The sequence below is a fragment of the Corythoichthys intestinalis genome, chromosome 3 (genome assembly GCF_030265065.1).
Source record: "Corythoichthys intestinalis isolate RoL2023-P3 chromosome 3, ASM3026506v1, whole genome shotgun sequence".
In the NCBI taxonomy this organism is placed as follows: domain Eukaryota; kingdom Metazoa; phylum Chordata; class Actinopteri; order Syngnathiformes; family Syngnathidae; genus Corythoichthys; species Corythoichthys intestinalis.
Window position 1 is genome coordinate 42,335,459 of NC_080397.1, and position 24,413 is coordinate 42,359,871.

A 24,413-nucleotide genomic window follows, 5' to 3' on the forward strand; every position below is an offset into this window, starting at 1 on the left:
TCCAGGACTTTATCTGGGGTTGCAGATAGGGTGAAGTCTATCTCAGCTGACTTTGAGTGAGAAATCACTCAGGAGGCACATTAAGATAAACAAGTCATATTTACATTCACACTTATGGACAATTTAGACTTGTCAATTAACCTTATTTGCATTTTTTTAAAAAGTGCAAACCCACACAGAAAAAATGCACACTCCACACAGGTAGGCTGGTCATTGGAATATTATTTTCTGACTATTATAGACTAAATGTCCCCACCTGATAGCTTTGCCTCTAGTTTACGGATCTGATAGTTCCTTCTGAGCAGCTGGGCAGGCAGGTCATCCCTGGAGCTGCTTCCATCAGATGCCTGTATTTGAAAGTGAGTAGTATTATTTAGATGACTCAAATATCTACACTGCCTATGTGTTCCATTTTGTGATTTTTTTTTTTAATTCTAAAACTGCAAACAATTTACATTTTTAATATGAAAGAATATGAAGGCTTGCACGGTGCAATAAATGTTGCAACATCAACTGCCATCACTGCTTGGACAACTCTAAATCATTTATGTAAGTGTAGCTGAGCTGTGGCTTCAACTGCAGGGAAAACAATAACCATGATACGTCTAAGAAAAATAGAGAATTCTCAGAATAAACATGACAGCATTTACCGAGAACAATACCATCACATTCACAGCATCATTTGAACAATGTAACACATGAATATACTGCATTTAAAAATAATAGTAAAATGTAAGCATAAAAAATATATTTTTTTATAATTCCAAAACAAGTGTTTCAAATTAACAAATCCAAACATACAGTTTAATGTTTTGTCAGAACTCAAGTAACACAATATCCTTGTGTAGAGTTAGCTTTGGATCCCAGAGTCCAGCCCTTAAAGTCATCATGGTTGTTTAGCAACGTTACACCAAACCAACTGTCTGACAGGTGACTATTTCACAAGTGTTTGGATCATTATTCCATGATTTGACTTATGCTGGTACAGCATTAATACCTTTTAAATAAAACACAGGAGCTCTTAGCAACTACCATATATCAATGGTGCTCTAAATATGATAATTCAGACAGAGTAAAGCAGGGGTGTTCAAACTATTCTACATAGGGCCGCAGTGGGTGCTGGATTTCATTCCAACAAAAGATGACACCTTTTCACCAATCTGGTGTCTTACAAGTGTAATCAATGTATTTCAGTCAGGTGCCATTTGTTTTTATAGAAACTTCATTGGTGAAATTTTCTGTGTTTGATTGGTAGGAACAAAAACCAGGACCCACAGCGCCCATTGAGGAGCGGTTTGGACAACCCTGGAATAAAGTATCTAGTAAAATAATAATAATAATAATTTCTCAAACTCTGTGGCAACTTTTTAATCAATTATCTTAAAGGTATAATAAAAGGTACAGGTTTTCAAGAAGTGAAATAATTTGGTAATTTTAGAGTGGACTTTGTTAAATAGTTAGAGATTTTAGATACATGTGGCAATAGCAGTGGTAATGAATTTTCTGCACTAACATCATTTGATGCTTATTCATTTCTATTTCTATGTATTCAAAAAGTCATGTTTGACAGAAAACCCTCAAGACATCATGAGCAAAGCAATGCCTTAAAGCAGACGTGTCCAAAGTCCGGCCCGGGGTCCAAATGCGGCCCGGGGTCAAATTTCATCGGGCCCCCAGCCTCTGTCATAAAATCAATAACGTCTGGCCTGCACACAGACTTAATAAATTGGTCAGCAGTACTGCAACCAGCATATGAAGTAGCTTACACACAAAATGCTGCTCCTCATTTACCCACTAAAAAGCAGCAGCACTTTAACCCTTTGTTGCCAAATGTATCACATTTGATACACCTAAAATTTCATGATTTTGAGACTAATTTAGAATTTTGACATTTCTTTTTGAAAAAAAAAAAAAAAAATGATGAATGCAAGTCAACACATGCATCTGCAGGTTCCATGAGAGAAAAAAACATGATTTAGCATGGGTATATATTACACATATTCATTTTGATTTTTCCTCTTACAAATTTGAGAAAAAAGGTTTCATTAGGACCTTATTTTTCAAATTTTGGGATTCTCTTATAATTGCTTCATGTTGCAGGTATTTAAGGGCTAAGCAACATTACCCCGTGTGACCCATTACTTCCATTTTCAAAAATGGCAACAATCAACAGAAAAGAAAGTTGACTGCGACGGCCGACGCTTCAAGGATAGGTGGAAATTGGACTACTTCTTCACTAAAATACGCGACAACTGCCTCATTTGCAAAGAGACAGTCGCTGTTTTTAAAGATTTCAATGTGAGGCAATATTACCAAACAAGACACGCTGATATGTACGACAAGATTACAGGGAAGATACGCAGCAAGAATTTGATGCAACTTGAAGCTAGTTTAATTTCACAGCAGCAGTATTTTGCAAGAGCCTGAGAGTCGAAAGAGAACGCCACAAAGGCTAGTTGTGAGATTGTTGAAATTAGTCATTAAAAAAATAATAAAGCAAATGTGACACACTGAATGGCTTGCTAAAATTTGCTTACATATATTGTTCTACTGAAAGGATGTCAGCCAAGGTCGGTCCCCCAAATTTTTACCACACCAAATCTGGCCCCCTTTGCAAAAAGTTTGGACACCCCTGCCTTAAAGGATATGCTTCAGGGAAATATAAACCATTAAAGAATACAATCTTAAAGAGAACTTACAAAGTCATCCCCTGAGTCTGCCCCCACTGAGGTGATGGATTCTTTGCTGAAGGTACGAGGTAAACGAACCCCGCTACGCGGGGCCGTGGCTGCCTCGTCTGCAATCTTTTTCTTCAACTTAGCAAACATGTCTGTTCGAGCAGCAAACTCCTTAACAGAAGCTTCTAGGATGTATGGACCACCATACAGTAGATAGAATTCATTGTTTTTTTGCGTAACAAAAAGACGTTCTTCGGCAGCACCCCTCAGATGAAGAACAGATTAGTATTGCCATTCTGCTAAATCTGGAGGTAGAGAGAGAAAGATTTCTTGTAAATAAAAAAAATCTGACCACACTTTCGACAAAAACACAATTGTTGGAGACAAAACTTTTGCAGAGAAGGCTTGCGGCGGCAAAGCCAACAGATGAGATTGCAATAGCAGTGAGTGGAGCAATTGTGAATTGACCATCACCACTGTTGTCAACAGGCAATGATCAATAATATCATAATACAGTATATACAAAGGCGTAAATTTGGTCTTAATATTGGAAGGGACGATATAACAGCATAACCTGTATGTACACTTTTTGCTGGGGACGGGTGATTAAAAAGACCAAACATATTTGGTGAATGGGGGTCAGGGCTACATCTCACCAAGACTAAACTAATTAATTGATAGGCTAAATGATTAATGCAAAATGAATCTGTATTGACCTACACTAACTTTCACACTGCAAATTTATAACGTCTTAATCTGATATTTTTTGTTAAACCTAGTCAAATAATTTTCTCCATCTTTTTTGAGTGTTGAAGGCTAGTTAACAGATTAATGCGTCAGATTCTTCCACTTACTTTAAGTTAATATTACAATTCGTTTGTATTGAGCCCATACATCTAAAAGTTAGTAATTTTTCACCTAAATCAAGAAAAAAAAATCTTTCTAATAATGTTTTGAACAATATTCATGAATTAAGATTAAATATACACACTTTTTGCTTAAAATAAGCTTATTTTCAGCTAGCTGTTTTTCTTATTTCAAGAAATCTGAGTGCGTAAAATCGACTTGAAGCACAGTAGCAGTAGCAAAATTAGTGGAGTGTTTCCCATCTCCACAACATTGATATCTTTTTACCTTACTTACAGTGGCTGCTGCTGCTGTCAGAAAAACTTCTAATATCCCTCGTCTTTGAAGGGGGCGGGGGAGGCGGCATGTTGTATTTCTGTCTGACTTTGAATGGGTGTGTGGGGGGGTTCAAGTCATCAGCCAATCAAACGTGCATTTGAGGGGGGGGGTGGACTGGCACATTCAGCGAGTGAAAAGGGTTCAGTGTAACTCTGAACATAATGAAAGAACTGTAATTCACTAATGGTAGGATCAATTCTATCCTTACAACATACAGTATAGGAAGACAATCTAAATGGCCTATATAACTGAAGTCATTATATGATGCAAATACGGTTGCTTAAAAGTTGGTTGAGATAATTTGAGCATCCTGAAAAGTTGGCAGTGTTATGTCCCTACCGTCCCTATGCAAACCTACGCCCTTGAGCATATATTATATATGATTTATAAATATTACATGACATACTGAAAAGATGGGTAAATTAAGTTCTAAACTAAACCCGTGTGATTTTAAATACGACTGAAGTGTATAGCTAGTATCTTACTGACGCCAATAAATCAGACTTTACGTGATATCGGAGTTTATTTAAATAATAGCACGTTTTTGGAATAACGTCATGAACAGGGCATAATTTAACTTTATTTGTTGATTGTGTTTCAGCGAGGAAATCTTACAATGGCACAAGTTTTATTTAAATATAGAAAAAAATGTCAAGTGACAGCTTTCGCTTCATTGTCGGGATTTTGTTCGGTAGGTCTTATCAATCGAATATTTTCGATGTGCAGAATGTAGGTACATTGTTTTGAAAAACATTACCAAAGGGTGATTATCAGGCGCTAAAGCGGTCATAAACTTGTCATAATAATCAAAGTTAACATTACAACCACCCGGCTCGGTTAGCAATTGTTAGCTTGTCTGCTCATTAGAGTAGACTTTCTCTTACCTAAACAACCCCGAATTTAGCTGGCGAGGTTTTATCATGCCAGATGAGTTTGCCTTGGCCGCTCGAGAAAAAGTGTCGTTGCGATAGTCACCCAGTTGTTTCTCTTACATCTGTCAAGCTAACCAGCGTAGTTTGTGAGCTACACGTAATCGCCGAACAGATGAAAAATGACGTCACGGCGCAGACTTTTTGTTCATTGGACGGGCACTGGAACCAACAAAGATGCTGCGCTCTCTAGCAGTGAGAAAGGGAAGAGCAAGAGCAGCATTCATATCTCACATTAGTATTTCATTTTTTTTACTGGATGAATTGCAAAATTATTCATAGCTTAAAAATAAATAATAGCAACCAGTTATCTGGCAACAGGCAGTTGTAGGCCATACTGATATATATATAGCTTGTTTAATATTCCATATAAGGACATCAATATTCCCAATGCGGTGTCCATGTGTCTATATACATACTGTTTGATTTCACTGACATGGGAGCAGGGCCGTGAAGAGACCGATTGAGGGGCAGATGCTCATAGATCAAAAGGGGCACATGTACAAGAATTTAATACACCTTACAACAACATAACTTCCAGTTTAACCAGCTTTGCAGTATAATTGGCTGTGACTGTGACACTTTAATTGGGAGTGGGGAATAGTGAATAGAAATCAACACTGTCATCAACACTTTCTGACTGTGACTCAGTCAGTCTTTGCCTCTTTTCTTCCTTCAACCTCTAAATCAAAACTTCCTTCAACTTGTTTATCTGAGAACAAAACACATAAGATGTTCACTGAGCCACCATCAGCAGTTTTTTCAAAACTATTATTTCGTTATCCATATTTGACAACTCTAGCACATAATAGTGGAAAAGTAATGACATAAAATGTTATAGACTAACATTGTAATTGTGTTTATAATTGTTGTATTTTATACCTGAATATCCTTGCAAACTCTGTTATTCTTATCAATTGTGCTCTTCACCCAACTGATGAGGGATCCACTGCCTTTAGCAGCCTCATCCAGCGCCTTTTTTTTTTTTTTTTTAATCTCTTAACCTCCTCTCCTTATGAGGCATGTCTACATAATGAAATATAAATCTTAAATTTAAAAACTCAGATTCTAGGGTGGCTTTGATTTTTAAAACTTTCTTAATTTCTTTCTCTCAATAACGATGTGGAGAGAGAAGACACAACACTTAACAAGGGTGAATAGCGGGAACGATACAAAAACATTACCACAAAACACATAGAAATGGAATTACCAAATTATCACATTAAGATTCATACAAACACCGGAATCACAGAAAAATAAATAAAGGGACAGATTGCAAAGATTACATCTAGATTAAAACGAGAACTTGTACCTTTCTCGATAACGTAAAGCGAACGGACAAATATGGTTGCCTACAGGGAGTAGAGACACACGGATCAAAATAGCCATGGGGGGCGAGTAATCATTTAAATAGAAAATTGTATAAGAAAAAATTATGTATTATTATTATTTTAAACACAATAAACCTGGTCTCCAACACAGCTTATAAGGGTAACACCGTTTGTTTCCAACCAACAGATGTCCTTGGACTCCTCACCACACACCCAGGTCAAAAAAGAACAGCATGGAGGGGGTAGGGGGAGGTATGCGGCGGTTTAGCGCACAGACAGATTTTTAAAGCCCAGTCAAAAGTGGCACATTGGGCATGTAGGGGCAAGGGGGCAGGTGCTCATGCACCCTCTGCCCCCCCTCTGCACGTGCCTGCATGGGAGGCATGTGCCGGTATGATATTCTGATGGTATGATAACCTTAAGCCAAAATATCACTGTTTCATGGCCTCAAGGTATTTCAATTACAGCTCTAAAATGTGTTAGAGGTATGACTATCCTGCCTCTTAGTCCTTGTGGGTCTTTAGGTGGGCATAGAGGCTGATTCTGGACCCAATTATTCTGCTGCAGTGTGGGCAGGGTAAAGTAGTTGTGGTGGGTTTGGGTTGGTCCTGTTTAGAGGTCACTCTCTCCTTCCTGAGTCTGCGTTTGTCTTGTTCAGCACGGTGGAGATCAGTGTTGTACTGTGCAGCACCCTCACGGACGATGTTTCTCCAGGACGACCTGTCGGCTGTCATGTCTTCCCAGGCTTTTACGTCAATGTGACACTTCTTTAGGTTTATGTTGTTCTTAAACCTCTTCTTTTGGCCTCCAGGCGACCGCTGCCCTTCAGCAAGCTGCGAGAAGAGGACTTGTTTTGGGAGGTGAGAGTCAAGCATTCTGACAACATGGCCAGACCATTTCAGTTGGTTTTGGGTAATGGTGGCAGTGATGGTGGAAATATTTGCTTGCTCCAAGACGCTGATGTTGGTCCGTCTGTCCACCCAGCTGAAAGGCATCTTTGATGGTGAGCCTCAAGTGCCTTTGAGTGCCTGCTGTACGTGGTCCAGGTCTCTGATCCATATAAGAGAGCGGGGAGCACCACTGCTTTATAGACCAGGATATATGTTATTGCCTGGATATCGCAGTTCTCAAAGACTTTTCTCCTTAGCCTTGAGAAAGCCCCACTGGCACTGCTGAGGTGATGGTGTATACGCCATTCACCATGTCATGTTTAGATTATACACTCTCTCTTGCGCAACACACAGTGGCCGGAGAGGAAAAAAACATGTTTTACCACCGCTAGACACACTTAAAACGCTGGAGTTAACTCTCGTAGCTGGTGGGAAACGTTCATGACAGTGTTTACTAACCTTTAATTTTGAATAAATGTGAAATCATTTTGGAGGTATTTCCTCCTCGGCAGCCACCCTCCGCAAAAATGTTCTAAATGTCTGTTGGCCTTCCTCCTCTAAGCCACGGCCGTCTGTAACTTTTCTGTAGCCGAAGTATTCCGATACTAGATTTTTTTCTTCGATGGGGGAAAAAAGTTCAGGAATTTCACCTCTTTCAGCCATCGTGTAGCACAGCTGACTCACTGACACTGAGCAACAATCGGTAGGTGAGGGTTGGGCCTTGCATCTGCAAGCGAGGGATTTCTCCATGCATTTTGGGGACTTAAAAAAAATAGCTAAAACCTTAGGGACGGTACGACAGAAAATGTTTGCGGTTTTGAAACCTTGACATTTACATACAACAGTATACCTTGAAACCCATAATCAGCACATGTCAACATGGGACTAGACCTGAAAATATTTTATCGAGGAATTTTGTCTTCATACTTAATTTGGGAAACAAACAAAGGATAATCGTCTATGTTTGGCAGCAAACTGCATCAAGCACGATCTAAAAATATAGACTTTACTTCACACACGCATTGTTCTCAAACTAAACAGCATTTTTATATATAAATATGGTGACCAACATGAGCCTTGTTATTCAGGATCATGAAAAGGCTGCTGTCCAAACCAGTTCACAGGCCGAGCAGTTCTGCTGCTCTCCATGAGACAATGGCAGTTACAGTTGCCACAATATGTTCATATTTATCACTTATGCTAAGACAACCTTTATAAAAATGTCATTTACAAATCACTCAACCAGGAATTGGTTCATACATCTTTATTGTAAATTAAACAGATCTGCAAATATGAACATTGTAACAACGGTCAGTTGTCCTCAGCACACAGATTCCAGCTTACTTAGCAGTGAAATATTTTTGTGATTTAAGCCCCAAGAGAGAACTGAAAGTCTGTGAGGAGTTACAAGTCTGAGGCAGTTGAGTTAATTGCCACTTCAGTAGAAAAAAAAATATTAATAATAAAAGTACATAACTAGATTAAGCTACCATGTATGTAAATGTACAGCATATCAAGTTTTGGTGTTGTGTTTTGTTATTTTTTAACTTTCTGAGCTATTAAAAGTAATTTCACATTGGAAAAATGAAAATAAAACGCGAGTGAGAGAATTGCAGAAGGACTGCAAGTGAACATAAATGAAGAAATTATGACTGGTTTATGTCTACTGTATACTCCATTACCAAACCACCACTTGAATATTGCTAAAAGTGTAGAACAAACCCATATTGACATCATGTAGCTTCTCGCAAACTTCCAGGTTGAGGTGAAGGGCTTCTGATTCAAGCTGCTGAACATGGCTTTAAATGTACAGAGGGGAATAAACAATAGTTGGCACTGTAAATACTTTAATTTTACACTACAAAAATCATACAGACTCACAAGTGCTGTCGCCACTCTCCTTGTGTCTTTGCACTAAAGAACAAAACAAAAATAAAACGACAACAAAAAACAATTGAACTTTTTGGATTTTATCATCTTAGAGAAAATAAGGTGTCGTTGTTCGAGGTGGGATGACCCTTTCCGAATCAGGCACTGCTCTAAAGAGCTTTGGCTCTCTTGTGTTAGCATCTTTGAAGACCATAATGGAGGCTATGTTGCCACAGCGATAGCAGTAGTTGGGAGCCGACCACACCGTGACCAGTTTCTCGTCAAACATAAACTTGTAGCCCTCGTGGACCAGTTGATGTGCCCGGCAAATCAGCTTTAGGTTGTTGATGTGGACGAACTGCAGAATTTGGTAAGAGATAAAGAAATGAAGAAATATTGCAAATAAATTAAAGGCTTTCCAAAAAAACACAAATGTACTTAATACTGAATTGAACAACTATATAAATTTGAGCATACAGAAAACAATGATGGACAATTTGTGGATACACCTCTATAGATTCAAAATAGTACGCGGAGCAAATTCCTTCACACACTGCTAACCTAGCAAGTAGTATGTTCGTTGTGTGACTCATTTTACATCTGAATAACAAATGTGATCATACATAAAATAAAATCATATGCAGTTAGCGGACATACTACGAAACGTACATACTTGTACTTGGAGTAAATTCTCTGTCTACAGTCCACACAGATCACTAACTTATGAGCCGTTTACATGGTGACGCTGCAACACCATGACGCAACAATTGTGTTGCGGAATGGCTAATCCTGTCACGATATGCAATAATTCCATTTATCGCACGGTAAACGAAACTGAAGGCGGTAATTTTCCCACTGCGATTTATTGCCTCACGTGCGTGTGTGCACGCGCGTGCAGCAAATGTGCGGCGGACGTGCTGTTAAAAGTTCAGCTTCCTTGTTACCAACAATGCAATATGCTGTGACGAGGATTCACTCTGTTTTATTGACTTCTGGGTATGTTCGTTTTTATACATTTGAGTTTGCGTGACCATCATTTAATGGGGAGAGGTGGGGCCGAGTCCACTGTCGGCGTACAGCGAGCAGAGTGAGGAAGACAAAAATGGACGGAAAATGCTGATTTCCAAGCCAGACACCACAGCCCCGGTGTGGGAATTTTTTTATTTTAAACCAAATGAAAATGACGAGGCAACCAAAAAGGATGAAGCAGTCTGCAAAATGTGTTTGGAGGTTGTTTCAACAAAGAGGGCTGACACAACAAATCTACATGCTCATTTGAAACACTATCCCCCTCTTTAGTTTGCACTGCTTGGTAAGAAAACTGCATCGCAACAAGCGGAGCCTTCCTCATCACTTCAATCGACAATTACAGAGGTAATCGCTTGATTTGAGAAATACAAACGAGATCGCGCAAAATGGCGTTCCCTCACGGAAAGTGTAGTTCGCTACATTGCTGAAGAAATGAGACCATTTTAACTTCTGTTTGACACTTGTTGTTTGACACTTTCATGTTCATACTACAGGTCTCAATGCACAAATCCGATTTTTTCGTGTTTTTCTGACTCAAGTGAAGCATTAACTTGACGGTCTGAATGTGAAAAGTCGCATGGAAGTGGACCATTTCAAATCCGATCTGGATCACATTGGTATGTGGTCTAAATCCAATCTGGGCCACATTTTGCCAGAATGTGGCTGGCGGTCTGAACTTTCAAGTCTCCCGAATCAGAATTCATGCACCAATGATGTCAGCAAAGCAAAAGCGGCAGGCAGGACGGGAGCGATGTAGCTCTGCATTAGCTTCTAGCTTGAACTCTGCTTTTATGCAGAAGCGGGCTTGACCACAGTCATAAAAAAATTAATGGAGGATAAGCCTTACAGTTTTCGATTTTCATTTCATGCGCCGAATGAGCAATATTTCAGTATTGCTTACATGGCCATAACGGGCGCAACTTGAACGGGCTCCCTGGACAAAGGCAGTCTGAACGGGCACGCCAAAAAAACAGAAATGACACAAAATCGGATTTATGCATTAAAATACCTGCAGTATGGACCTAGCCTTCGTGAAGCCAAATTTTTGTTATTGCTACTTAATTAATGCATTTTTCTCGTTGTCGAAGTGCAATTGTTTGTGTTACTACAACTTTTTTTTTTTTGCGTATAAATGGGTGTACTTAATATTACTTAGTATTATTAATACAGACTGTATTCTTACCGTGTTACTGTAAATTGGTTTAAAAAAAAAAATAGGGGCGCAATAATATCGCATATCGCAATACTTTATGAGAGAATTTATCGCCCACTAAAATTTGTTATCGCGACAGGCCTAGGAATGGCCTCGCCTTTACCTGGTGATGGCGAAAACGGAAGACGAAGACGTAAACGTTTGATTCTGTTGTAGGTACACAATACGCTTGGGCTGCACAATCTGCTCAGAGGGCCTGCGCCTGCTGATGATGACACTGCAACGCTCACGAAGCATTCGGGGAATGTGGGAAGTCGGACTTTTCCAACCTCTGACCAGGAAAAATATGATTGGAACGCCACTCGAACTGGGAGATCCAAGTCGCGAAGTCGGGGGGGAAAAAGTATCACTTCACCAGTTGCTTTAATCTGACGTCACTCAATAACATAATTAAGTTAAATTAAGTTTGTTTGTTTGAAGCGCCATGTATTTTTCCTCATAGAGTGAATTAGTTTAATGAATTGATTTTTTTTTATGTTGCCTTTCAGCAAGGATTTAACTAAAGAAGGCAGTCACGGTGTGTGCAATTATCTCAACCGTAATTTTTCCTCCACTTTTCGATCGCTTATGAAAAGGCAGGTTTGCTGGAGATCAAAATGTCTTTAAATGGCCAAAATAAAAAACAACTAATTGTCGCTATCAAAAATCTTTGTTGTTTACATTTGCTTGGAACGCTTTGAGGTGGCAACTGTGACATCCAAGTGGGATAAGTCCGATTTCCACCTTCCTCAAATGCAGTAAAGTGTTCGGGTTGGTTTTTCCATTGTGTCAATAATGGACGATTTATATGAAGTAGGGCTGCAGCTATCGAATATTTTAGTAATCGAGTAATCGACTGAAAATTCTATCGATTAATCGAGTAATCGGATAATACAAATATATTTTTAGGTGAAGAGCAATTATAGATATACATGAGAAAACAAGACATTTGATCATTTTCAGTCAATCAATGTCTTTATTTTTTATGTATATTGTTGAAAACAGCCAACAATTGCATCTCAGATGTAACTAGAATTTTAAAAAATGACTAATTCACTGTTTTCACTCAAAAAAACCTTTAGATCTTATTTTTAAAAAAGTATATATATATATATATATATATATAAACACACCTAAAAATGCCTTTACGCTTGATAACACACATCACTTAAAAGTTAGGATTTTTTCCCACGTTTTTCAATTAAATTTCTATTTGTGTCAAGCCATTTTTAAGTTCTAGTTAAGTTTTAAGTTAGTCTAAACTGTAAGTCCTGATAGGATTTTGAGTTTTTGCACTGTTCAAAATAAATGTATGATACAGGCTGTATTGGAGCACATCAGGGACTAGTGCTACTTGGTGTTTTATCCAGCAATGATTACTGAGCTAAAATTGATAGTTAGCATTATTGAGTTTTTATTTGACACCCTCATCACTCCACAACGCTATGTTATGTTATAGCCTGTATGTAAGACACGTTAGCCACGCATCGAAAGCGGTCTTAATTAATTGAAACCTAGCCCTCCGCAGTGCTAACGTAAGGTGAGCTAGTAGTGACAGTAACGTTAATCTTATACAGTATATTAGCGTTTAGCGCTCTTTATTAGCGCTTAGCGCTCTACTGCTTTAAGATGGCGGCTGTTTGCTAACGCTGCCCAGACGCGGCCTAGTCTGTCATTGCGTATCTAGTTCAACATACATGTGATCTCTATGAGACTCACTGGACGCCACCTGCAACTAACGTAGCATGAGCGGGCTAGTATTTAGCAACGTCGGCGTCGTTTGTAGCGGTTGTCGGCTGCAGTAAGTTTTTTTTTTTTTGCTTCTTCCTCTACGCACGTGACATCAGCGCGTTGTCCCGCATTAAAAGTAGTCCGAGCAAAACGTGATGCTTAGAGCTGTCAAAATAAACGATTACTCGAGGTGAATAAAATTACTCGGATCAGTTTTTAAACTCGAGTTACTCGAGTTGCTCGAGTATTCGTTTCAGCTCTAATATGAAGAAAATTTTCATTATTTAAAGAAAGAAACATACAACATCAGTACAGATGTCAAAAGCAAGCAAGCAAAAAACTAAATAAATATAAAATAAAATAACAAACCATAACACATTAAAAGGATTGAGGCTGACGCAGGGTTAAAAGCCAGGGGCCAGGGAATAAAACAGATTAATTTTTTTAAAAACTAGTTTTAGAGATGGACAGCGATGGGCCCTGATATTTAATGTCTGATGGACAGGTGTGCACACACGTTTGCTCTATTTTTAACTTTCACATTTAATTGTTAATAATCATCTCTGTGTGTGATATCATCAATCGCTTTCCATATGCATTTTTAAACTGGCACTTATAAGCGAACGCATTACTACGACTCTCAAGAAAAACTGTCACACTTTTAAACTGAAATTTTACAGGAGAGCACGGCTCTGGGTGTGCATTTCGACACTTCGGCCAATCAGATCTCAATAAAAAAAACGAACGTCACTGTCATGCAAAGGGGCCCCCAAGCGGATTGTGCACCCTAGCGGATCGTGCAACTACACCGCCCTCCAAAGCGGAAGGACTCGATTGCGGGGATTGCCCCACAACTATATGAACGGAACGCTCTCACGCCGATCACGTCAGCACTCGCACAAAGTTACTTTGGGCATGCGCAGTCGCTGCTAGTAAACATTCAAAACAGCAAAACATGGGGGAGAAAGGCGGCCTTAATTTACTGTTTTTAATATTTTTAATTTATCATTCATTCATTTTCCATGCCGCTTTTCCTTTTGAGGGTCACGGAGGTGCTGGAGCCTATCCCAGCTAACTATGAGCAGTAGGCAGGGTACACCCTGAACTGGTTGCCAGCCAATCGCAGGGCACAAGGAGACATAAATATATTAAATTTTTTGAGTTTTTGTGCCTTTTGAAGCAAACGGGGAAAAAAAGAACACCGTTGCCTAATTTTTTTTTATTGACAAGCAATGTTATACAACAGGGGTGCTCAATCCCGGTCCTCGAGAGCCCCTATCCAGCTTGTTTTCCATGTCTCCCTCCTCTAACACACCTGAATCAACTAATCAGGATCGTTATCAGGCTGCTGCAGAGCTTGCTGATGAGCTGATCATTTGATTCAGGTGTGTTAAAGGAGGGAGACACAGAATACAAGCTGAATAGGGGCTCTCGAGGACCGGGATTGGACACCCCTGTTATACAATCATTTAAACTTAAACGGAAAACTAGTTATACAGAAAAAACGTGAATAAAACTGCAAAATAAAACATGGGGCGGGGGAGAAATAAAAACGCCATTGCTGCGAGTGGGCGGGGTATGTTGTCTTCCAGGCTGAGGAGGTTGTTGTCAAGGAAGCTCATCGTTGACTGTCGCCTTGTAAAACTGCACTGCCCTCTAGGGCCTGGCATGAACACTACATCATTTTCATGTGGAATTGCGACATTGTTTGAATGGAGACAGAACCAAGACGGAACTATGTAAATGCAAACATTAAATTTGACGCATTCTTGGAGCGTCACCATGTAACCTCGTTTTATTTCAACACCCGACTGAACAATAAATAGAGTTTAGGGAGGGCGAAAGACAGAGAAAATGCTGTTATGGAAAACAAGCAAAAAAATCTGCATATTTAACACTGGACTATAGACATGAAAAAAGTGATTTTCATTTATCTTTTTAGGATGAATGCAATATGCAATGTTTTCTAAATGTAAGGGTAATGAAGAAAAATCCACTATCAACCTAAGATGTAGATACTACTCAACATGAAAATGAATTTCCCCAAAAACATTACACTCTCTATAGCAGAAACTGATGCAACCTACCTCATTTGTGACTTTAGCACCAAAAAGCCAGCCTGCTCCTCTAGGGCTGATGGCCCAAGTGTCAACGTCTTCAGGGTCAGACCAAACCAAATCACAAAAGGCTCCTTTGTGAGGGATTTCCTGGTTCCGCTCAATGGTCCGAATTTGATCGAGGGTTTTAATGTCAGGAGAAAGGCCTCCGTGTACACACAAGATCTGTTCATCCATCAGCTGGCGAAAACAGGAAATGTGTCAAAACATTTCATATGCAAACACGATTCCAAAAAGCTTGGGAAGCGACACAAATTGTGAATAAAACCTGAATGTGGAAAATTTCAAATTTCAATATTGTATTCAAAATAGAACATTTGACAGATCAAAGGTTTAAACAGAGTGTCAATGAATTGCTTCCCAACATATGCTTCTCAAATGTTGATATACTAGGATAGCTTAAGCTTTATTATTGTACAAGTGTTATCTAAAAATTCATAATTCAGAGCACAGCTGTCTACATCTTGAGGCGAGGGAGGGCAGGCAGGCAGGTGCTCTCAAGAGCAAAGATACAATGTAACATTTAATTGGTGAAGCGCTGCCTGGCCGCCCATCTACACTTCGTGATATGACGTGGTTTTTTTTTTTCCTGATAATCATATGGCAATTGTTTTAACAGTTAACACCGCCTTTCAGTATGATAAGTCCAATGAGCTCTGCCACGTCAGAGCATCATTGTACTCCGTGTGTGATGGATGTTCACCTTGTGATCATAAGTAAACTTTTAAAAGACTTCTGGAATAAGAGCCTTATTCTTCTAAAAAAACAAAGGGAGAATAGATTCACTCCCCGGACACAAAGTCAATGAGTTAAGATAAAATTGTGGATTTTAAATTTCATGGTTTCAATTGCAAAAAAAAAGTTAGGACAATTGCACATTTAACCAGTGCTTAATTTGTAAATCAAAAAGTGCCAGAACGCAAAGTACATCTAATTGCCCAGAGATGCAGACAAGTCCCGGAAAACATACAGATTGGGCTAAAATTTAACATGTAAATGCCCGCTTGCCACGCTGAAGGACTTACAAGCCACTGTTTCTGATAATATCCATGATAAATGTTGATGAAAATTTGAAAAAAATATATGGGAAAAGAAAACATTCCTTTGCACATGTATTAGAAATTGAAATGGCCATCTTGACTCAGTAGTACATTTTCAGTGAACGAAAGCTCACGCAGACAACAACACAGTACAGAATATAACAGTACACTGAAGTAAAAGAGGCGCAATGTTTGTTCCGCTCGCTTTATTTTCATGCAGTAAGAACAAGCGCAAAATACAACGAAGCCACTCTCGGCCGCAGCGGAGCAACCAATGCCAGTCATCGTTGCCGCCAGACTGACTTCTTCCGCATAGTTCTTACCTCCATTGCATCTATTCTGTATATAACACGACATAATACAACAGCACCGCCCAGCGATCACAGCCAACAACTGATGTTAAATTTAATACTCCACAACTGTGGCTGTGTCTACAAGTTGAGGCTTGTCCCAACTTCTTTTGAGATTTGCTGACACCATGGAATTTGAAATCTATATATTTTTTACTTTAAAACTATACATTTTCTCAGTTTAAACTTTTGACCTATCATCCATGTTCTAATCAGAATAAAATATTGAAATTGGGCCCCTCCATATCATTGCATCAAGTTTTATTCACATTTTGTGTAGCGTCACAATTTTGGAGTCCGGTCAGTAAAAATTGCTTAAATATGCTTTCATTCATTCAGTCAGTCATTTTTGATAGCTTAAAATTTACTTTAACTTGACAAGCAGCCAGGATCCCTTTTTCAGTTAAGGGTTTTAAAATGATCAAAAATGTCCTTTTCATCAAGGGGAACCTATGGGTCCTATTTCTGCTCATGTCTTTCTGAAAAAATGTTGCATAGTGCTGATAAAACAGCTGGCATTGCAGGATCTATTCCAAACTGAGACTTCACTGCTTTTAGCACACTAAAACTATATTTTAATGACCGTATTTTTCGGACTATAAGTCGCACCTGAGTATAAGTCGCACCAGCCATACAATGCCGAAGAGGAAAAAAAACATATCTCAGTCGCATTTTAAGGGTAAAAGTTACTTGATAAAATCCAACACATAGAACAGATACCGTAATTTCCCGTATATAGCGCGCACTTTTTTTCCCCAAAATCAACTTGTAAAATCATGGGTGCGCATTATACACGGGTACAAGGATGGAGACAGAAATATGTATATATTATATATACCTGTATATATATAAAGACAAGATTTTTTTTAATTGACACGGCCATGTTGTGTTGAAGAAAACGTATGCGGCGAGCCGTTGCCGACCATTACAGTACATGACGTCACCATTTTGTTTCGGTAATACTTGTTTCGGTAATACCACTCTGATTGGTCGAATGATTTCGTTTGTGTTAAATTCTGTTTTTTCACTCTTAATAAAGGACAGATTTTAGTTTCTTGAACTCATTTGAGTCTACGTTTATTGCAACTCGGCAACTCGGACCATAACAAACATAACACAACACAGACTTCCTGTGTCCGTCAACTATATCTGTCCCTCAGGAAACTGAAACCCAAATAACAATAATTCCTCTTGTTAGTCTACAGCATGGGTGTCCAAACACGTCTTCAAGGGCCGCTGTGGGTCCTGGTTTTTGTTCCTACCAATCGAGCACAGACAGTTTAACCAATGAAGTTTGTGCTAAAACAAGCAGCACCTGACTGCAATCAACTGATTACACTTGTGAGACACCAGATTGGTGAAAAGATGTCGTCTTGTTTTGTAGGAATGAAATCCAGCACCCGCTGCGGCCCTACGTGGAATAGTTTCGACACCACTGGTCAGCGATGTGCGCTTTCGGTTTTCCGACTTTTTAGCCTCACTTTTATTTTACCATATCAATCCATGGAAGAAACATTTATTCATCATGATGAAACAAGCATATTATACAGCAGCCTTTAAAAGAAAAGCCACATCTGTTTTGTTTTCTCCTGGAGTCTGGTAAGTTGGAGAAGTTGTCAAATCATATGATTACCATACATATTGTCAGTTTACGGTAATGTTTTGAACTACCAATGTGCTATGCTTGTGCTGTGTTTCACCAGTCAGTAAAATGACATTTCTATATCTGTACACGAGCTGTGTTTTCTTGAATTCTTCTATTTATTGGTGCTAAAATTAGGGTGCGCGTTATACACGGGTACAATAATTTTCCCTACATTTTACAAGTAAATTTGGGGTGCGCGTTATACACGGGTGCGCCTTATATTCGGGAAATTGCGGTATTTCAGCTTGAAAGGCACTTTAAATTACAAAATACAATAGTGAACAACATGCTGAATAAGTGTACAGTATGATAATGTAACATGATGCATGAACAACGTAATGTGAACGTGGCCGGTATGTTAACGTAACATAGCTATCAAGAGTTATTCAGATAACTATAGCATAAAGAACATGCTAACAAGTTTACCAAACCATCAGTGCCACTCCAAAACACCAAAATAACATGTGAAATGATATAATAATGTGTTAATAATTTCACACATAAGTCGCTCCAGAGTATAAGTTGCACCCCCCAGCCAAACTATGGAAAAAAAAAAAACTGCGACTTATAGTCCGAAAAATACGGTACTTTCTTTTTACTGCTATGTGAGAATCCATATGATCCACCATCATGTATGAAACAGAAGTCAAAACAAACAAGTAAATTACATGAATGTAATACTTACAGCTGCCACTGTTAACATATCAAACACTTTGGTGCAATAACGCCAGGCATTAGCATTTCCATATTTGGTCTGGCACTCATCTGCACAGAAATAAAAATTACAAACACAGCTAAGATTTCTGTCCAGAAAGTGCAAAAATTGAATATTGTATCGATTGGAATGGTTTAAAAACAGATTTTGACTCTCATCTCACCGTAAAAACCATAAACTTGAGTAATCTGTCTGCTCTCATGATTTCCACGTAGAAGAGTGATGCGGTCTGGCCATTTGGCTTTCAGCACCAACAAGTAGGTAAAGGTCTCCAAACTGTAATATCCTCGGTCAACAAAGTCTCCCTAGGATCGTAGAGGTTTATTATCAACATGACGCCCTTCAGAAAATTTGTTCTGAAGTCACAATAATAAAAATAGATACAAACCATAAATATGTAATTCGTGTCTGGAACTTGGCCACCGGTTCGAAACAATTCACAAAGATCATAAAACTGGCACAAAATAGAGGAGAACAAATCTTAGAAAAAACATACATTCCACATAATGCACAACTCGAAAAAAATTAATTTGTTACACTAGCATTTCACCTGTCCGTGTATGTCCCCACATACTGTGACTGGAGTAGAAACAGGTTGAACATTAGACTCCTCCAGCAAAAGATCACACACGTAGTCACATAATCGCTGTATAGGCAAAAAAATGAATACAGTAAATACACGGCAAAAGTACTGTACAGGTGGGAAACTTTGACAAAGACAATTGAAATCGGCATTATGAAACCAATGTAAGAGTATGTATCAAACTACGGCCCGCGGGCCGGATACAGCCCGCCTCCACATTTGGTCCGGCCCCCTGAACAATACCAGAGAGCATTTTGAATTTTTTTTTTTTTCTCAATAGTGTTATTCATTTTCTGGCCTTTTTCTTTTATTTGGTTATTATCTATTTAATTAACAGTGTTATTATATTATATATCATATCATGTCATATCATATCATATTATATTATGTTATTATTTTATTTACTTTTGTTCCATGAAGAATCCAGAAAGGGTTATTTGATTGTGGCTTCCCGAAAAACAATACATTTTTACATTTAGGCACTCCTGTAATCGTCACACTTTTTCTTTTACAAATTGACCCTGGCCCCTCATCAGAGAAGGGAAAAGTTATGTGGCCCTCAAAGGAAAAAGTTTGAGGACCCCTGTTATGGGGCATACTAATATTAAAAACAATTAATAAAATCATGAAGTTAGTCAAGTTAGTCAAGTAGCGTTATTGAGATGAATATTTTTCTATTAAGTCATAAAGATTTGCATTTTAAAAAAACATTAAATTAATGAATCAATTGATTAATTAAATGCTGGCTAAATTCCTTTTAATTAAGAAAGTCATTTTCTCTCAGCCAGTGCTTGAAGATTAAATCACATTAACCCATAAAATATTGCGAGGGTAACATAACAAGGCAGTTTCATGTTCTAGCTAGGCATGTGCCGGTTACCGGTTTCAAGGTTTACCGTGGTATGAAAATGTCACCGTTTTAAAACCACCAAGTTTTCCGTCATACCACACAGTACAGTCTTAGCTATTTTTTATGTCCACAAAATGCAGCGAGAAATGGCTTGGAGCGACAGCATTCACCCCTCCCCCTCCAGTTGTTGCTCTGTCGGTGACACTGCTGTTGCGATTGAAACTACACCTAAGCTTTTTCAAAAACCCCTTAAAAGAGTCTAGTCTAGTATGGGAGTATTTCGGCTACCAAAAAGAAACAGACGGCCGCAGCTTAGCGAAGGAAGGACAGCCGACGTGCAGGCTACACCTCCAACATTAACGTGACCATCATCCTTCACTTTACACAAAATTGAAGGTAAGTAAACGCTGTCATGAACGTTTCCCACCACCTACGAGAGTTCACTCCAGTGTGTTTCGTGTGTCTAGCGATGGTAAAACAAGTGCTAAAACTTAACTGCTTGTTAATGTGGCTAGTTAGCATGCCAAGACGGCTAACTTGTTTCCTCACTAACCTCACTATAAGCGTACTATTGTAAAGTTTTCCGCCATTGTTTACATCTGTTCAAAATAACATTTTCATACTACCATCTGTGTTTTTTCTCTCTGGAGACTTTCTGTGTACAGAGAGGGTGTGGGTGTGTGTGTGTGTGAATGTGTAAATAATGATACACGAGTCATACACATGCGCTCCGTCTCTTAACTTTCGCTCTCCATTAATAGTCAACTAATAATTAGTAGTGGTATATTAACCCAGAAAAAGTGAACATACTCACATTCCTGAATCATAACATGGACCGAGAGAGAAATGAGCAAGTCTCTAAAAATGTTGAGACGGAGCTTTAAAGTCAGTGAAGTGCCTGATATACATATAATTTAAATTTTATTTAGAAGTGTTTTTACTTTTTTATGAAAGATAATTATTTTGTATCGATTGTTTAGCAACTTGAGCTGTTGTTGTGGGTTTAGTCTATAAGTTCTATGTATTTCAATTTTTAATAAAATATTTCAGTAATTTATTTTGTTTGTTATTTTATCTATTTTAACATTCATGTTGATGTTCCAATTTGCAAAGGTGTTGTGAAAAATTTTAAAATTCTGTTCAATTGATTTTTTTTAACACACACATCTCAAAATGACACATTTTAGAGCTATAATTGCAATACCGTGAAAACGCGGTATTTTTACTTAAGGTTATCATACCGTCAAAATTTCAGAACGGCACATGCCTAGTTCCAGCCTTTGTGAGATAGCCTAAATGCATGACTTTATCAATTTAACTCATGCGGTGACGAAGACGTGTCTTTATATTCTTTATGGGTCTCAGGCTTCTTTACTATGAATTCCAACTTTGTAAACAAGATTAACTTATTCTCTGCCATTTACGATGACAGATGCACAACACATTTTAACACCAAGTCAAAATTGATTCCACATCTATTATTTCCATTAGTGATGTACCAATCCAAAACTCAGTATCAGTATTGATGCCCGACAGCTATTTTTGCCGTATCTGCCTGTTGAACAGTATCAGATTTGGTGATAAGATTCATTCACATGAGTTTTCACTACCATCTCACTTTACGGCTGCTGTAAATCAAACCACTAGGCAAACATGTTCGCTGAGTGGGGCTACTTCTCTTTAGAAACTAATGATATAACAGAGCATCATGTAATATTTGTAAACTGAGCTTTTCTTGAGGAGGTACCAGCAGGGCTCACTTTATTACAAAAAATATGATTTGCCATTTCCCGGTTGCATTATTTTTACTGGTCTAAAAATTATGAGTATCAGATCGGCAATGGATTGGTATCGGCAAAACAAGAAAAAAACGGAAGTCAAAAATTCAGCATCGGGACATCCCAAGCTACCAATGACAATGGCTTAGTTCATAAACATGCCAGTTAGCGAAACCTAAAATTATGAAAATTATATTAATTAAATGGATGAGTATTGAAGTCATGTACAAATCACACTATGCATGTATAACCCTTTCCTTCTGTCTCTAGGCAGAGACTGAAATCCTTTACCAAATCACAGACTCCCATGTTCCCTATGAGAGCTAACTGTAATATATTTTAAGTTATTTCATTCACTAGATAACGTTGCATGTCTTTCATTCACTGATGAGATTGATTCTATTGACAGGCTGGAATCGTTGTGCATAAATACATCATTTATGCAGTCCACACAGCATCTCTAACAATTCAAGTTTAGCCGTCTCATCAAAATGGCAGTCACCCCACTGATTCAATACAGTGATTTTTGGCAATGTTATTTTTGCGAATGATTGATAAACAGTTGGTGACCGTGTCGAATGTTGAATAATTGCCTCCTTGGCTGGTAAAGACGCTCACTTCCTGGCCACACAGTCTAAATAGCCCGGTGTGCTAAACGCTACTAGCTAGCTTAGCTAACCCAAGTTAATTACATATTTCATCCACAATACACGTAAAGCATAACGACCACCCTACTTCTTCTAACTGTATGCGTATATAGTATTTCTGGTTTACCTTTAGGTCATTTTCTGGAAGGTATTTACACTGTTTGGCGATCTCCGCATATTTATCCAAATCTAGAGGCGCCATTGTAAGTGGCTGCTCGTCTTGCGCAACTTCCTGCAAAGCTTTTGGGGGTCGGCCCAGTGTTTTAGGGTTGCTCTACTGCCATCTACCAACCGCGTCCTACAACGCGCCTTTTAAAATTATTTTTTGACGTAGTGGCATATTTTAACCGCCTGGGTGAACTATACGCGTGTTTAATAGATAGGCTACTGCAATCCAAGAAAACTGAAACAAATAATCTAAATGTCTTGTGCCGTCAACATATATGCGCCATTTTAGTGTGGTTTAACATCACAACAAGGGCGTAGGTTTGCATATGGACGGTGGGGACATAACACTACCAACTTTTCAGGATGCTCGGTTTGTCCCCACCAACTTTTAAGCAACCTTATTTGCATTATGTAATGAGTTCAGTTATATAGGTAATTTAGATTGTCTTCCCATATGTTGTGGGAAAAGAATTTTCCCTACCATTATTAAGTGAATTATTTTCATTATGTTCAGACTTACATTTACCCCTTATCACATGCCGAATGTGCCGGTCCACCCCCGCCCCCCTTAAACGCACGTTTGATTGGCTGATGACTTGACCCACACACACACGCACAAAGTCCTGACACAGACAACATGTCAACAACATGCCGCCTCCTCCGCCCACTTTGAAGAGGAAGGACATTAGTAGTTATTTTTTCCGGCCAGCAGCAGCCGCTGTAAGTCATGTAAAAAGATGTCAATGTTGCAGAGGTGGGGAACACACCACTAATTGTTCTACTGAAAGCCCGACCTGCATCAGAGTTAGCATAACATTAAACTGTGTGAACTTGCAAGCCTGCAAAACTTCAGTAGGAAGCTGCTTGGAGAGAAGTGTGCTCCTGTATGTGTTTTCTACTGTTAACGTTATTTATACTACGAGAAATGTAGTGAAACGAGCTTTACCCTCTTCGCCCCAATTTTCATTTTTATTTTATTTATGTGGTCTTAAAGCTGCCCAAAGGAGCTTTCATTTTTTTGTTGATTTTGGTTGTGATTTTGGACAAAAGCAGTAATGTTTTACCAGAAGGAAGGCTTAATTTATATTTATTTTTGTTATTGCCTGACTAACAATTTTTTTCAGTTAATTTCATTATTTAGACAGACAAAGTTGAGTGGTCCTAAGACAAATGTTTCTCTTTCTTTTTTAACTCCTGGATAGTTAAGAGATTATTAACAAGTTTGTATTTATTGTGTATATTAGTATAATTTATGTTCAAATATTGCAACTTAAATTTGCTAATAAAATCCAGACTTTTATTGTGGAGGTTTTCAAAATGTTTCTTGAGTAGTTTTTGAAAACAAAGGGTTGAATTGAACGGTGTATCATCTGAAGCAATACACATAAAAGTTAGTATAAATCTATACAGATTTATTTTGCATTGATAATTTAGCCTATCAATTAATTAGCTTCATATTTGTGAGAAATGTAGCCCTGACCCCCGTTTACCCAATCTGTTTGGTTTTATTAATGTCCCGTTCCCAGCAAAAAGTGTTCATGCAGGTTATGCCGTTATATCATCCCTACCAATGTTGATACCAAGCCTACGCCCCTTGCATCACAACCAGGGGCGTTGGGGGGGGGGGGGGGGGGGGGGGGGGATTGCCCACCCACGGACACGCTCTGCCCACCCAAAGAAAACTGG

At 38.6% G+C, this 24,413-nt stretch overlaps 2 protein-coding genes across 3 annotated transcripts in view; both read right to left on the minus strand.

Annotated features, from left to right (window-relative positions):
* The window catches only part of golga1 (golgin A1), a 31,711-nt gene extending 26,781 nt beyond the window's left edge, over positions 1 to 4,930 (minus strand). Inside the window, exons 1-3 of one of the 2 annotated variants that reach the window (XM_057832838.1) lie at positions 4,748 to 4,930; positions 2,700 to 2,983; positions 257 to 347 (exon numbers count right to left, since the gene is read on the minus strand). In XM_057832838.1, coding sequence (XP_057688821.1) covers positions 257 to 347; positions 2,700 to 2,828 — 220 coding nt within the window. In that variant the 5' untranslated portion in view covers positions 2,829 to 2,983; positions 4,748 to 4,930. The remainder of the gene's footprint in view (positions 1 to 256; positions 348 to 2,699; positions 2,984 to 4,747) is intronic. The other variant, XM_057832839.1, reaches the window with a different exon arrangement.
* Positions 4,931 to 8,262: 3,332 nt separating this feature from the next.
* Positions 8,263 to 22,832, minus strand: ppp6c (protein phosphatase 6, catalytic subunit). The gene is made up of 7 exons (XM_057832890.1): positions 22,687 to 22,832; positions 19,252 to 19,347; positions 19,090 to 19,155; positions 18,865 to 19,006; positions 18,672 to 18,751; positions 14,922 to 15,131; positions 8,263 to 9,240 (listed from the first exon to the last, which is right to left on the minus strand). The coding sequence occupies exons 1-7, from the start codon at positions 22,759 to 22,761 to the stop codon at positions 8,992 to 8,994; spliced, it is 918 nt and encodes a 305-aa protein (XP_057688873.1). The 5' UTR covers positions 22,762 to 22,832; the 3' UTR covers positions 8,263 to 8,991.
* Positions 22,833 to 24,413: the final 1,581 nt, after the last annotated feature.

Coding starts and splice junctions, on each gene's coding strand:
- ppp6c (XM_057832890.1), bottom strand. CDS start 22,761: ATGGCGCCTCTAGATTTGGATAAATATGCGGAGATCGCCAAACAGTGT. Junction 19,348..22,686: donor TTCCAGAAAATGACCTAAAG/GTAAACCAGAAA, acceptor TTGCCTATACAG/CGATTATGTGACTACGTGTG. Junction 18,752..18,864: donor TCAAGTTTATGGTTTTTACG/GTGAGATGAGAG, acceptor ATTTCTGTGCAG/ATGAGTGCCAGACCAAATAT.